At 29.2% G+C, this 16,571-nt stretch overlaps 1 protein-coding gene across 1 annotated transcript; it reads right to left on the bottom strand.

Moving 5' to 3' along the window:
- LOC106775922 (membrane metalloprotease ARASP, chloroplastic) lies at nt 1-1,922 on the bottom strand. Its single transcript, XM_014663179.2, has one exon. The coding sequence runs from the start codon at nt 1,752-1,754 to the stop codon at nt 408-410; it is 1,347 nt and encodes a 448-aa protein (XP_014518665.1). The 5' UTR covers nt 1,755-1,922; the 3' UTR covers nt 1-407.
- Between the last annotated feature and the right edge of the window lie 14,649 nt (nt 1,923-16,571).

Here is a 16,571-nt window from a genome sequence, read left to right as displayed (position 1 = left end):
TTAAAAAATTAAGCACAGATTGTGCTTTGTATTAATGCTTCATTGAAGCATAGTCAAATCAATGAAATCTACAGAGGAACGGGAATCCATATCAAGTTGTAACCTATAAATTGTCAAGATCCATGTATTACATAGAAAATGCAAGGAGAGAGAGGATATTAAAATTCTTAATCAAAACTAGTATTTGTAACTTGTAAGTTTATATTCCAGGATCACAAATTCAATCCGGATCAGATCAATGAATTGGTAACAAAAGGATGCTTCTGACATAACATCCTTGGAGGAAGAAACTTACCTTGCCTCCTCTACAGATATAGCACTGGCTAAGACACTGGTGCAACAGCATTGCAGATGAGGATCATGAAAAATACTTTCTGAAGCTCACTACCAACTACAGTTCACTATAATCACAACAAGTCTTTGATAAATTCAAGGTTCAGGGTATCACGAACAATAAGGAATAACCCCAGAATTATAACAAGCATAATTCCAGAAGACATAATAGTTTGCTCCACTTCCAATGGTAACTTTCTCCCACCCCTGGCAGCCTCAACGAGGATCAGTGCTAATGTGCCTCCATCTAAAGCAGGCAAAGGAAGAAGGTTTATAACCGCAAGGTTAATGTTAAGTATTGCAGCAAACTGGAAGAGACCATCGATATTCGACCGTGCCACCTCAGCACCAACAGCAATAATGGCCACAGGACCTGAAACCTTACTAGCTGACTGGGAGAAATTTAAGAATGTTTGTTTTAACCCATCTAAAACATTAGATGATAGACCCCAAAACTCTTTCCAAGTAAACTCTACCGCCTCCCCCAAATTTTTTGGCTTAACTTTACCTATTTTCACGTTAGGGGCCAGCTGCACTCCAATTTTCCCAGTTCCATCATAATTCTCATCTGGGGTGACCTTTACATCAAAATTCTGCCCCCCTCTTTTAATCTTGAGCAAAACATACCTCTTAGGGTTCCTCTTGATGATCTCAACAACTTCAGAAACTGCACTAGGACCTGGTTTAGCAAACTCACTACCATTAACCTCAAGGATCACATCTCCGGCAAGCAATCCATCCCTGGAAGCAGCTGAAAAGGGTCTAACATCAGGCACACTCACCCCTGGAAAGACCTCTTGCTCAGGCAAACCAACAGACAGGACTTGGGCAAAGATAATAAGAAATGCAAAAATTATGTTAGCAACAACACCAGCTGAAACCACAATCACCCTATCCAATATTGGTCTGTTCTTAAGCAAGTTCGCATCATCAACAGGAATATCACTCTCTGGATCATTATCAGGGAACCCCACAAAGCCCCCTAGAGGAAAAGCCCTGATGGAGTATTCTACATTTTTGGCATTAAACTTCGCTAAAATTGGACCAAACCCTACAGCAAACTTACTCACATGGATGCCTTGGAGATAAGCAGCAAGAAAGTGACCACTCTCATGCACAACAATGATGGCTGTCAACACTGCAGCAGCCTCAAGCACAGACTGAGGCCCCTCAAAGTTCCCATAGTCAAATCCAGCAATAGACAAAGTCCTAAACTCCAACCTGTTCCTGCTGTTTCCATGCAAAAACTGCTTCTTGCACGCGAAGTTGATGCTGGGGGAGGCAAAAGAAGGGGAAAGAAGTGGTTTTGGGAAATGGGTTTTGAGCCTGTGCCAAGATTCTGAAATGGGTGACTTGGAATTGGCCAATCTAATTATGGAACTGGAATGTAAAAGTGGAGAGGGAGAGAGGTTTACGAGCATGGCTTCTGTGAATTTGAACACTTGCAGGGTGTGAGAAGGGTGGACAACATTGAAAGTGGAGTTGGATAATTCATTATGTTATTTTTTATTTTTAATTTTATTTTCTTGCTTTGGACCTGTGGAGGTGAAGTGAGGAACATGTCTTCCTCTTATTTCCACAAGTTGTGGTGTCTGTCATTGTTCTCAATTCTCGTTATCCTTTTTTATTTTTTTTTTTTTTTTCTGTGAAACCGAAGAACTACACAAATTTAGGGCGTTTCTATTAACACCCCCAATATACTATTGAAACCTTCTGCCTTTTCATAATTTTAGTTTGGTTTAATATGTCATTTGATCTTACCTCCCGCTGGCCTCCATCGGCTCCGTTAGTAGCAGCCAGAGTCGCAGGCAATGCCTTCCTCAGTGCTGATGCTGTCACCGTCGGCTTCTGAGTACACGCAGAGGAAGATCTACGTTACCAATAATGGATGTATGTATGGACCGAGTACGTGGTGAAAGGGATTATATGGGCAAATCCTTGTTGTTTTATAGTGTGATTTATTGATGTAGGAGCTTTGAAATAGGGGTTGATTTTAACACTCTTTTTAATCATCGAGTCTCAAATAAAGAAGGATGGGATATGTTGGAGAGAGTAGCAAGACATCCTTAATCCAGTGGTTGTTTTTGGTTATAGATGTTTGATAGATTAATCTTAGCATGTAATAGTTTGATGTGGGTGACTTATTTCACCACACACAGGTGTAGGTTCCCTAAGAATTTGACATCAATAATATATATGGATGGTCAAATATAGGAATGATTGTATATTTTAGGACTCATTGATTTATCTGTGTTATAAGCTTACTTGTTTTTTCTTCATTTGCTTATCATTTTCTTTTTGTTTGTATGTCTGTGTGTTCTTTCTTGTTTTCAATGATCACTTTAATGGTGTCAGTAGATAGAGATGTTCCAGTTGATCCAGTATAGGACGTGAGTGGTGTTGAAACTTAAAAGTAGACAATTTTTGCTTTTTGTTTCATCACTCTTGAAAATCAGTAGTACGTTTTTGTTTTCAGTGTAATAGAACTTTTAGAGGTATACGATCTTGGTATCTGTGTATATTTAAGAGTTGAGTTATGTATGAGATAACTCTAATAGCCATATGTGCTTATGTCTTTGGAATCATCTATCCTTTCAATTGTTTATATGTAATGTCTCTTTTAATAATTATATACTTTGCATTTTCTTAAAATTATTTAAGATTACATTTTAAATTATCTTTCTACAATTGCTAGTTAAACTAATTACGTACATAATTCTTTTAGTTAATCATTTGCAAAAAATGATTTAAAAATATTGGTTGACATAAATAATATATTATGTAATCAACTTTTTCAATATAGTTTATGATAACAAATAACATATTAATATCATGATGAAAATAATCCATCTCTAAATGGACACAATCAAACCCAATAAACCAATATAGTTTTCCAACACTATGGAACATTTTCATGATAAAGATACATAATAAAAACTTATCTTGAGTTATGAAATGTGTCAAATATTTGGAAATTTTATGAAAAAGAACAATTTTCTAAAATAGGTTGTACGGATAAATAATATGAATTTGAAAAGTGTCACTAGCAATGCCTAAAACTTGAGTCATTAGCAATTCGGGTTAGACGCATGCAAGCCATAACATGTAGGAAAAGGATCCATTTCCCATATTTTAATTCTCTTGAAATTACTTTTTGCAGATCATGATTCCTCTAACTTAATAGGTTTAATAGGTTTAGAGGTCCTATATTTGGAGGTTTGTTTTAATTGGATCCTCCAATTTTTGAAGTGATCAATTAGGTCCCTAATTTTGTCAATTTGAGTCAATAAAAGTCTTTTCGTTAAATGCAGTTAACACCGTGAAGTTTTTGAATATGTGGCACGCTGACGCTTCCAGGTGGCATGTTTCAAGTGCATATGTGGATTATAAAAAGGTGAAATCCCACCTATGTACTTGAAATGATGCCATCTGGAAGCGTCAGCTTGTCACATGTTCAAAAACTTCACGGCGTTAACTGCATTTAACAGAAAGATTTTTATTGACTCAAATTGACAAAATTAGGACGATCACTTCAAAAATTGGAGGATCCAATTGAAACAAACCTCCAAATATAGAGACCTCCGAACCTATTAAACCAACTTAATATAAGGTGTTGAAAAAGTCTAAAATGAAAAGAAAAAACAATCTAAAATAATATTTTAAATTATAACATTCAAAATAATTTTAATCTATTAATATTTAGATTTTTCCCACCATTATGGAACTGCATAGGTGAAAAGGGAAATCCCAAATTGCCAGCTAATTTCCCAGAATCAAGGAAAATTAGAGATTTTAATGTATTTATGAAAAATAAAAAATAAAGTCAAATACTGTTTTATGATGTTTCAGGGTTTATTAATTTATGGATTTGGTGGGGATTAGCTTTCCAGCCTGATTTTGTTCTACCAACCATTATTTTCAAATTATTTATTTCTGGTGGTTAAAGAAATATATTTTTAAAAAGTGACTTTTCAATTTTTAATATGTTGACTTCACTTTAATTAATGGATTTAGCCTGGTAAACTTACTTCAAAAAGTTATTCAAAGTAAAATCCATATTTTAAAAATTTTGAAACAATATTTTGTTGTGAGAATCTATCAGAATCTACAATGGATTTATTTTATTATTATTTGTTCCATCAACCTTTTTAACTAATAACTTCAAACATATTTTTAAGGGTTAAATATCTTTTTAATTCCTATACTTTGAGACGATTTTGGTTTTAGTCATTTTCAAACTATGGTACAATTTACTTCTTCAACTTTAGAAAATTCTGGTTTTAGTTTTTTTTACCAAATTTTTTTAACTTGATATAAAAATTTTGATAAAAAGGACTAAAACCAGAGTTTTCTAAAATTGAAGGACTAAATTATACCATAGTTTAAAAATGGACTAAAACCAAAATCGCCTCAAAGTATAGGGACTAAAAACATATTTAACCCTATTTTTAATTTTTTTTTTCTTCATAGCCGAATCAATAATTAATTTAGTACAGCCAAATATCACCTAATATAGTAAATAGGAGTTTAATAAAAACACTTGTATTAATTATAAAAATAGTAAATTTAAGAAAAAAATAATATCATAAAATAAGATAGTCTTGAAAATAAAAAACAGTGTATGGACATTGACATCTTTCTGTAAGGTTGGAGATTGACATTGACATCTTTCTACGAATGAATTTACAAAGACATTATTTTCTTGAACATTGACGTTCATCATAAAATTGATATTTTATTCTCCATTAATTATTTCTTTTAATCTCATTGTTCATTCTCGAACTATATGATTTTAGTTTTTCATTGAGTAATATATGTTCTACTATTTTACTTTTTTTCTGACTCCACTTGCATATTTTTAAATTTATCTGCTTCTTTAAAATTGTTTGGATACAAATCATTATTTTTACTTAGTATCTCTTTTATTCTTTTTTTTATGGGAGTATTATCCATGGCTTTTTATTTTAATTTTCTGGTTGATTTATTATGCACTAACTTTTACTATCTGTAAAGAGTATTTTTCACTTAATTATTTTTATATTTAATTTAATATTCTAACTAAATGGTGAGTTATAGAAAAATTCTTAATTTTTTTTAAAAAAAAAAGGTGTTTAACATAAATGTCAAAGCTAATGTCAGTCTATACTAAGATCATTGTTCTTACGTAAGAACTCACAAATATATCTTCATTCGGAAAGATAAATTGACAAATTCTTCATGATTTTGATAAAGTCTTATTTCATTCTCTTTGAAAGAACATCCATCCGTAAATGATTAAATAAATAAAGTACACTCACAAACTATAAATTGTTGAGAGTGGAATACTTGAAGTTTTGGGAAAAATAAATTAAAAAAAATAGAAATTATTACCTTTAAGATTATATATAACAGAATATCCCATATTTTATGGGGCTTTTCCTCTAAACAGTACGTGAATCTTTAAAAGTCTACATGTTATAAAAATTATTTCCTGCAATTTTTTTTTATAAAAAATTCACAATATATGAAAAGTTCTAAGGCTGATCGAAGAAAGCAAAGAGAATTAAAAAAAAATAAAAAAATTGAATTGAATAATTTAACTAAGGTCGACTTTTTCTTTAACTTTTTAACTAAGTAAAAATATACCATTATCCATAGACTTTTCCTTTCTCTGTTTTCTCTAGTAAATACTATAAATGGGGAAAGGAAAGAAGAAGCCAACAAATAATGATGACCCTAATTTTGTCTAAATCAAAACTAATCTGCTTTAGTGGGCCTTCTGATTATGATTTTGTGAGGAGTAATGACAAAGGTTAGAGAAATAATCAAATCACCAACTTGTGCCAGCATGTAAAATGCAAGAGTCACACCAAAAGGAAAAGGAAATTAGATAGTGGTAGATATAACAACTGTGATGAACCTATGATGTTCCTCTCACGTCATTCACATAAACAAAAAGGCAACCCATAATACAATATTACTTTTGTACTTATAATTCATATTTATAAACTAATTGTTTTTCGGAAATATTCATTGTATATTCTAATAATTAATAATAAAGTTATCATACTTTTTACACATTAGATTTGATTATTTAATATGTGTATATTCAGAAGTTGTGATCTCTACATTACAAAAGAAATATCAGCTCAACTCAATAGAATAAATGGAACATTAACAATTCATTACAATCTAATACAAGTTCGTTATCATAAAAATTAAATAACATCTCATCACCAAAAATGTATATAAAATCACATAATTTCTTATAACCTATACAGTCTTATAAGAAATTTTATATATATATATATATATATATATATATATATATATATATATATATATATATATATATATATATATACACACTATATGTTAGTGACCTATCAGCTAAAGAGAATCTGGAAGCAAAACAGGCAACCAATTGGTGGTCAGACAAACATTAATTAAATATCATTAATGACTAATTAATATATTAAATGACTATATTAAATGTGAATATACGCTATTTATGAGTGATTGACAGGTTATATTATACAAGAATACGATATTAATGGACAATTAACATGTATTATTGAATTTGGTTACCGCAAAGCCTTATAAATCTACTATTGAGGTTCATGTAAAATAACTTGGAGTTATCCTAAATGAAATATAAACGTTTTTATACAACCTATCTGTCTTGAGGGTCAAAGTGTCTTTTACAGATCCACCACTCATCGGAGGATTGTGTTCTCAGAAAAGATTAAAACAATCCAGAGAGAACAGAAAAGAAAGGTCAATAACCTTCGAACCAGTATATTTTATGTATTTAACACCATCAAAATTTTTATATATTTATCTTGACACCGTCAAAATATTTTATAAATATTCACCACTATGTATAAGCATAATCAAAACTTATCCTATTCATTTTTTCCTCTCGAAAGAATCGCATTAAGAGATTTTTATTACCGTTAACTTTTATATTGTTGTGAAATTAAACTGAAAAAAAGTTTGTATAATACCCATTATAGTTGAATAAAAAGTGAGAAACATTAAATTCATTATATAAATAAGATCAATGAGTAGTGGCCAGCTCCACCACTGAACAGCTAGCATCGAGCTAATACAATTTCAAAACAAGTTAGGTTGCATTAATTTAATTTCCAACGTAAAATTTATAAACTCAACTCTTACTGATATATATAATTAGGTCAATTCTCAGGTTGCTCAACCTAATTTACATAAAAAATATATATATATATATATATATATATATATATATATATATATATATATATATATATACACAAAATTTTGTATTAATTTTTTGGGTACTATATTTCTATTATATTCTATAAAATATCAAAAGTGACAACTCAATAAAGAATTTAAATTCAACCAAATATTTCTTTCATTATTATATATGGAGAATGATATTAAAAAGTTTTTACACCCATCTGATATATATAAATGCAGACATAGAAAAAAAGAAAGAAAGTTGTTATTGGAAGTGCATGTATTGCAATTGACGAGTGGACCACTAGATAGAAAATGAACTTTGTTGTGAAGAAGATTGAAATTGTATTCCCTCCAAGTTGACCATAAAGTTATATAAGTCGTAATTAATTGTTATGGATATTATTTTTTTGGTGTTTTTCCTTTAGAGATTTTGCATGAGTTAATTGGAATCTGAAAAGGACAGGATAGTTGGAGAAACATCACAATTCACAATGCCTGCCCCGCCGCTAGCTATGCATATGGGGACACAACTTAAGGTATGAGAGTTAATGCAAACGCAAAGAAGAGAAAGAAAGAAAGAAAAAAGAAGAGGCCCCACTTGAGTTTACACTTGGAAGAGTTTCAGTAGTAGCTATATAACTTTGTAAATAGCTCAACCATGAAGGCTTCTTTGATTCCCTTCATTAATTCTCCCTATAACATCATTCTCATCATTCTTCTCTCGCTTCAATATCACTTGTGCTACAACAACAACCCCCACCCTCTCAACATACCACAGAATTTATAGTTCTACGTGCATATATTTATTGTTTCACATAACTGGCATGGACATCCATCACATTAAGTATTTCAGATCAGTAGCTACACAACATCACATTAATTCTTTCTATCAGTACATCTCAAACCTAATTTTCCAAAACCTAAAGTCAAAACCTTTTCTTACAACTCTATAATTAACTCATTTTCACTCTGCAACACATCTTAAATACTGCTGTTAGATGAACACTTTAAATTAATAATGATTTGGATTATATATGCATAGATATGAACTCTTTCAAAAGGGTGGACCTGTTCTATTTAATGTTAATTTCCGTGCTATGTATATTTTTCTAGGATTCTCTCTATTTTATGTATAACAGATAATGCAATAGAATATGGATAGTGCAAGCTCTGATGGCCGACCTGATACGCCAATTTTACCTACTCTTGCTGACGTTAATAAGCATTATATATGCGTCAATTTTTCATCATATACTTGTTAAACTATAGCAACGTGCATAGAGGAAGTAGAAGTTTTTGAATACTCGTGGGGTAGTCGTTCTGATTCTCAGGGTCAATTATAGAGAGGAGAAGACAAATCATAGATACCGATATCTAGGTGGAGAAGAAAAGTTGGTGGCCAAAAAAACCAGAGATTTTGTTTCCATGATCAATATCTACACATCCTACCTAACATACCCATACTGTGTTTCATAATAATTCTTCTGCTTAATCAATACTAAACCTCGTTCATATCTCTCTCACCCTAGCTCCAATTTCTCTATCAGTCTATTGCAATAGCTACCGGCCAACTAAGCTCAGATATATGCATTATACACATGGCTATATAATATATGTGTGTCTGTATATATATATATATCTACCTGCTTTTCATCATCTTTAGAGAGAGAAAAAAAGGGCTTAGTTTTGTTTTCTGCATAAATACATAGAATTCATTTGTTTGATTGTGATGATAGACAAAGACAGGAGGAGAACAAGGCTGTTCACATAAGAAACAAAACAAACGATACAAGGAAAAAAAACAGATGTATATATATACATATATACATATAACCCACTAGGTTGACCTAGTGGTCGGATCGAAGTATTTTACACAAAGCTACATGTTCAATTCAAACCTTATGCTGCATACGAAAATAAATGTGTTGTAACTCGGGAGAATTATTGAAGGTGTAATTGAGAAAAAGAAAAAGAACATGAAGTTTAAAGAGATAAGATGAACATACCAGAGGGAGGATTTGAGTTTGAGGGGTTGGAGATGGAAAGAAGTGCAAGATGAGATATTGACGCGGCTCAATTAAAACCACATGGTTGGTTTTCTTGTTAACCATGTCTTTAAATTGAGGCGCGCCAATACCTTGGCTTGTGCAATTCATAGAACACTTCTCCATCACAACCTATGACCCTTTTGATTCTCTTTCCTCTCGCCATGAGAAGCATACCAAGATGATGATTTTGCCAGTTTTCTTCAATCTTTGCTTTTGTCAATGATCTTGATAGAAGGAAAAGACCAAAGGGTATGATATATATAACATGAAAATTGAGTGATGAGAGACTAGGTTGGAGGGTAGAAGTATAACTGGTTTGGTTTTGTTTCCAAGCATCTGGTTTCAGCCATGAAGAAGGGGAAAAACAAAAACAGATATATCGTCAAAAGTGAACGGAAGTGGTTTGTGCTTATTATGTACGTGTGCGCTGTTTGACTAACCATTTTCCATCTTCCACGAAGCCACCAGCCACCACGTAGGGACCCCTATTTCTTGCATTTAATTTTTTTGGACCTTTTTTTTTCAGTAGTTAAGTTTGAAGGATCTTTAAAATATTATTTAACAATTTGAAAATTTAATGTTTCTTTTTTATATTTAAAATAGTAGTATTTTGAAATTTGCATTGTACCTGAAAATTATTTTTTATACAATAATATATAAACATTTTTAATAAAAAAACATTATTATTTACATACACAGTTGTCAATGTGACAGAAATGATTTTATTAAATTTAAACAGTGAGTATTTTTAAAACGATAAATTGGAAACTTTCTAGAAGAGTTTCATTCTCTAATTATTCAGGTTTCATTTCATAACAGTCGTGATTGTATTTTAAAATCCTAAAATTCTTAGAACATTCTATGTTTAAGACTTAATATATAATATAGAATATAATAATATTCTGCTTATTTTGTACTTTTTGAATTACAAAACTACTACCCAAATTTTCATAATGATGTGGTTGATAAATTCAATATATCTTACAATATAATTATAATTTAAGTATTTTTAATTAAAAAAAACTATTCAAAAAGTGATAACAAAAACAAAAATATTATTCTGTAAGAAAATAGTTACAAGTATTATCCACAGTATTTTTGCATGTGACGCACGTACTATGAAAGAAAGAAAGAACTCAAATTCAGGTATAATGGTGCCAAATCACGATTCTTAATATTTGTAATGGTCACCGAACCTTAAACCTTTTTTAAAACTAATATAATATATATCCTTATTTAAAATTTTAAATATTCATTCAAATAAAAAAAAAACATAATATCATATATTATTCACAGTGACGAAGTGACTCTTGATAAGTAATGTACAGTATGCATACAAAATAAACATGAATAAAACCTTTGTTTAAAAGCATAATTTCATCACTATTATTTTCAACTTTTATAAAAACACATGTTTCTTACAAAACTTAGGTTATGATGTATACATTTCAAGAGCATGCGCGTGTCCGTGTGCTTTAAAATAGACATTTTTTCCAACAACCTTTTAAATGAGTAATATGACATCTTTTTAAGTGTTTTACAGTTACATTTATGTAAATATCTTCATTTCTTAACTTGAAAATTTACGATTAGCATCTTATAGTTTATATTAGATGACAATGCTATCAACAAAATGGGACTTGCTTAAATCTTTTAAAATGTAGAAAGAAAGACTTTTCTAAAAAAAATAAATTACAATAATTTGTTTAATAAAATTACAAGGTTTATTAAATAATTTAAAACTTACACTGTTTCTTTTGGTTTCAATTTATATATCCAACTGTAAATCGAAACTTTGAACAAGACGAGGATGAAAAGAAGATAGAAGTTTCCTCTTAGTCAAAATTTAATGAAACTGCTTTATTATACAACATAATTTTTACAGCACTACATTATTTTATATTTCCTTGTCTTATCTCCCGTTATTATATGAAACATTATATATATATATATATAAGTTCACAGTAAGAATGTAATTTTTCTTTTAAGTAAATATCCTCAAAAAATTCATAAAGTTTCGCACATGTTGGGTTGGATTATCAAAAATTTTATTAAAAAATGGTTTTTAAGCCTAACTCATCTCTATAATCGGCTTCTAAGATAGAGTTTGCACTAATTTATATATTATAAGTTGATCTTAACTCTAGTTGATGTGAGACTTCCAACACATCTTTTCATGTTGATGTATAGACATCTCGATCGTGAGAGTAGAATTAATGGATAACGACCGATAAAAGATGAACATAATGTCACAGATCTAGAGGTCTCGTTAAGATATACTCTAATTATGACTCTAACAATTGGAATTAGGGTTTTGACAAATAATGATTAAGAAAATGATGAATAAAAAGTTGAGAAATTAAAAAGCACAATTCTTTTTAATTAGGCAGTGACATAGCATTTTTCCTTGGAACTAAGGAAGATTATATAAAGTATTTATTATTGCATTAAGTAAGTTAAGATAAGGTAAAATTGAACTTTTGGAAAGTTGTAGGATGGTTGAAAAAATTAGGTGGTAGTTGAAAGAGAGATGTAGATAGATAGGGTTTGGGAGAATTTTGTGTTTTCACTTTTATTAAATGAGGTGATGTAGATATTAATTAAAATTGTTATGAAGTGCACCAACCACTCTGGACCACTGACAACAGGATGATGCCTTTTAACAGTTGGGAATATAAATAGAGCTCTCTGAATTTATGATATTCACTCTATACATACCCTACACTCTTCCAATTCTATGCCCTAAACTTTCCTCTACCTTTCACAATCTACTCTCTACAAGGGACCACTTTACAACAATCACTTCTCTTATGCATCAACTTTCAATTCAAATATTTTAAATATCACCATTTTAAAATGCATGTTTTCTTCATCTCATCTTCATTGCAGATAAACCCATTTCTTTTTCTTTTTAAATATTTTGTTTCAACAAGACAGTTCAAATTTTAAAAAATAATAATATTTTTAATTAAATAAAATATTTCAATTGCCATTATATTATATATTGTACTATACCAGCTTTGACCAGGCCTAAAGAGCGATGATCGAGTAACGAAGTAATGTTAGTAGAGTCGATCGGTTGATCAGGTTAATGCACTGATCAGTTACGTAAATGAGCTGAAAAACATTAAAAGGCAATGTGAGTAACTACTATATTATACTCAGATATATGACATTTATGAATGACTAGCTTATAAATTGCATGAGATATACTAATATTAATGAGTAATTAACAAGTTATATTGTATTAAAATATATTGCATTGATAAATAGTTAATGGATTTGACAACTACAGAATCTATAAATACAAAGTCAATGATTAGGTAAGATCATCTTATTCTGTAACCCTCGGACCAATTCAACCCAAATATATATATATATATATATATATATATATATAATTTAAATATCAAATAATTATTAATAATTTAAAAATATTAATATTGATTATTAAAATATTAATATTGATTATCATTGATTAATATTATTTATATTTGTAAACTTTTTCTTAATTATCAATTCAAATTGTTTTACGTTGATTTCTATCACAATTATTTACTTAAAAATTGATTAATAGATATGGATACTTCAGATTGGATCACATATCATTATTTGACATGTATATGTGTATGATGTTTTAAGATATTTTATCGATATTTATTAATAAAATATTTAATTTATAAAGCTATAATATTTTTATGATAACAATAACTTATAATTTTTTTTATGTTAATAACTTTAATAAATATAATTTTAATTTGGATACACACAATAACAATCATATATTTATTTTATTTTTAAGAATTATTTTATATTTTTCAATAAATATATATATATATATATATATATATATATATATATATTATTTCTAAAATAAAATTATTGACATATGGAATATATATATAGTATCTGTATATGTGCACCATATATTATATGACTCTTCTTATAATGTTTATGATTGAGAAGGTTTTGACCACTTTTTTTTTTTTTTTATAATATTGTGTAAAAACTTCTCTCAATTGATACTAATAGAAAATAATTATAGTTAATGTTGAAGAAAACTTTCTCAAAGAAAATCTTAACAATAATATTAATAAATAAAAGAAATCACTAAAAACATTGATTAAAGTTATTTAACTCAATTGTTTTTCTCACTTAACATTTAGTATTTTTGTTCCTCCATATTTAATATAAATATTGAACAAAATTAAGAAGAAATAATTGATTATACAAACAAGGTTACACAAAAAAAAAATAATGTTTTATGGATAAACATATACAAGGTAGTTAAATAACGTTATATACATTAAAATTTGATGTGGAAGTCAATAAAGGCTTCGCCAAAGTAAGTAATAAAAACAGCAAACTCACTTGCAACGATGAATATCCTCCTATATTATAGTTGAGGCTTAGGTAAAACTTAGCCTATTATCTTATTAGATTGAATCAGTCGACAATGTAAAAGGACATGAAGCTTTGAATTTCATAGGTTGTGGGTTAGACCAAGATCCTAGTTTCCCTCTGAATTCTTTTATGCACAGTCACAAATAATCACAACCTCAAATTATCTTTTTTATTTTCATAGAATGTAAAAGAGACATGTCACATATATGTACAGAATACCCTAAGATTCTGCAAAAAGGTAAGTAACTATCTCTTTCGTCAAGTTTGACAAATTATGTAAATGTGATTTTCATTCTTTGTTAATTGCAGATCCTTTTCAACTTAGGATTCCATCACCAAAGCTTTGGAGTTTTCTTTTTAATGGTAGATTACAAATATAATATTAGGCTTCCATTCCAATCTCCTTAAATCATTTACTTATGTAAGGTAAAGATGGATAAATTTATATAATGTAAATTTTTCTGTTGATATCAAATTTTTAACAAAAATTATGTGTAAAATTCTCTCCCTTCAGCTATTCAAATAATTTTAAACATAAAATTATTCTATGTGTTCTTAAATTTGGAATTCATTTTAAGATGAACTAAAATTATGGACTGTTTTACATCGCATTTAACATAAATTTAAAGACTTAAAATTTGTAGATTTTATTTTCTTATATACCATTCAACTTTATTATTTATATCTAATGGTTAATTTTTTTTTTTTGGAACAAAACTTGAGAGCTTATGAGTAAGACTGGGTATGGATTAAATTTTTTAAAATTTAAGTCCAAGTCAATCTAGATCAAATAAAATAGGTTGGATTTATAGTTATATCTATTTTAATTGAATCAATCAAATTTGGATTTTTTTAATCTAATTTAAGTTGGATGAATTTCAACTAGATTAAATTCAATTCAATTGGACTAATTTATATATTTTAGTCTATTAGTGATGGATCGAGTCAATTTTGTTTGACTTAGATTTGGACTCGACTTTTAGTCGAGACCAATATTTAGTATGATCAAATGTCAGGTTTGACTTAACACGACTTTCAACTAGACTCAACTCGATTCAATCTTAAAATTAAGTTGACTCGGCTTGACTTTTAATCGGACATGACTCGACATGACCTTCAACCAGAGTCCCCTCAACTCAATCTTTGGTTGTGGGTGACTTGGCTCGACTTTCAGTCTAAGTTAACATATGCAACTTTTTATTTGGGCCAACTTTCCACGACCTTTGACTGAAGCTAACTTGGGTCAACCTTTTACCAAGATCGATTTAATTCTTAAGACCCAACCTTCATCTAAGATCGACTCAACTCGACCTTTAGTTGGAGGCTTGACCTTCGACCCACACTAACTTGACTCAATTTTGAACTTAGAAGACTAGACCTTTAACTTAATCTGAGTCAACACGACAAAGATCTTGACACGAACTTCGATCAAAGTCGACTTTGTCTAATCTTCACTTGAGGCTAACTCGACTCTAATTTTAGCTAAACCTATTTATCTCAACTTTTTTATTTTATATGGTTAAATATACTTTTATATTAATGCATGGAATGATTCTCATTGAACGATGCTGACTGGATTAGAAGGTCTGCAACACATGATTGCTACATGTAATTTATAAAAAAATGTTTTTTTTTCTTTTCTTTTAGATTTTTCTTTTTTGTTCTTTTCCCCTTCATCTTCTTCTATCCAGCCCGAAACCCCAACACAAAAAATCCCACCTATAAATCTCTTCCATCTAACTAGACCCACCGACATTGACCCACATTGATGGAAGAGGGTCCATCTGAAACAACCACCCACAGATTTGAGCTTGATAGATTAGACAAAAGGTTTTAAACTTCCTACCCAAAATAAAAAACATGCAGGTTTGCAGGGGAAGAAAATATAACCATGTACAAATTTCCTTCTTCATTGTATATAGCCTTAGAAAAAGCTTAACGTCATTCAATGAGATAATATATTTTATACATTATTAAAATATAATTATGAGTTTTATATAAACTTTTGGTGAGGAACTAATTCCTAAAATCATACTTAACCTATTTTATAAATATAATTGTTTGATATTTTTTTATTCATATTTTTATTATTTATATTTATGTTTAGTATTTCTCATTCTATTTATTTATATATTTATAACTTTTACATTTAACTTTCCGTATTAATCCTCTTTATTTATTTATATTCTTAATTACACATTAATTCTCTTTATTTTTTATATTTATTTCAAGTTATATTTTGGTCCATGTATGATGATCTTTCAATGGGTTTTCGAAATTCTTTTTCATAAATGTTCTCCTTTCTAATTAAGTAGACAAAATAACCTGTAATGTAATAGATTAAGGAAAGAAAAAAATTATTTAATATATTTATATTGATTTGTTTAATGGCAAAAATTATGTATAGTTATTGATTAACTAGTTAAATTTCACTAAAATGATTTCATGAAACATACAAAAAAATTCTTTCATGAATATTTTTTACTTATCACGAATATTATTACGTTAAAAACAAACCATTATTGATTTAACACGAATATTTTTTTTGATAACAAATATCACTTAACTTAAGACAAAAATGTT

Source organism: Vigna radiata, chromosome 2 (assembly GCF_000741045.1).
Source record: "Vigna radiata var. radiata cultivar VC1973A chromosome 2, Vradiata_ver6, whole genome shotgun sequence".
NCBI classification, from domain to species: domain Eukaryota; kingdom Viridiplantae; phylum Streptophyta; class Magnoliopsida; order Fabales; family Fabaceae; genus Vigna; species Vigna radiata.
This window is presented reverse-complemented; position numbering and strand designations above follow the sequence as displayed.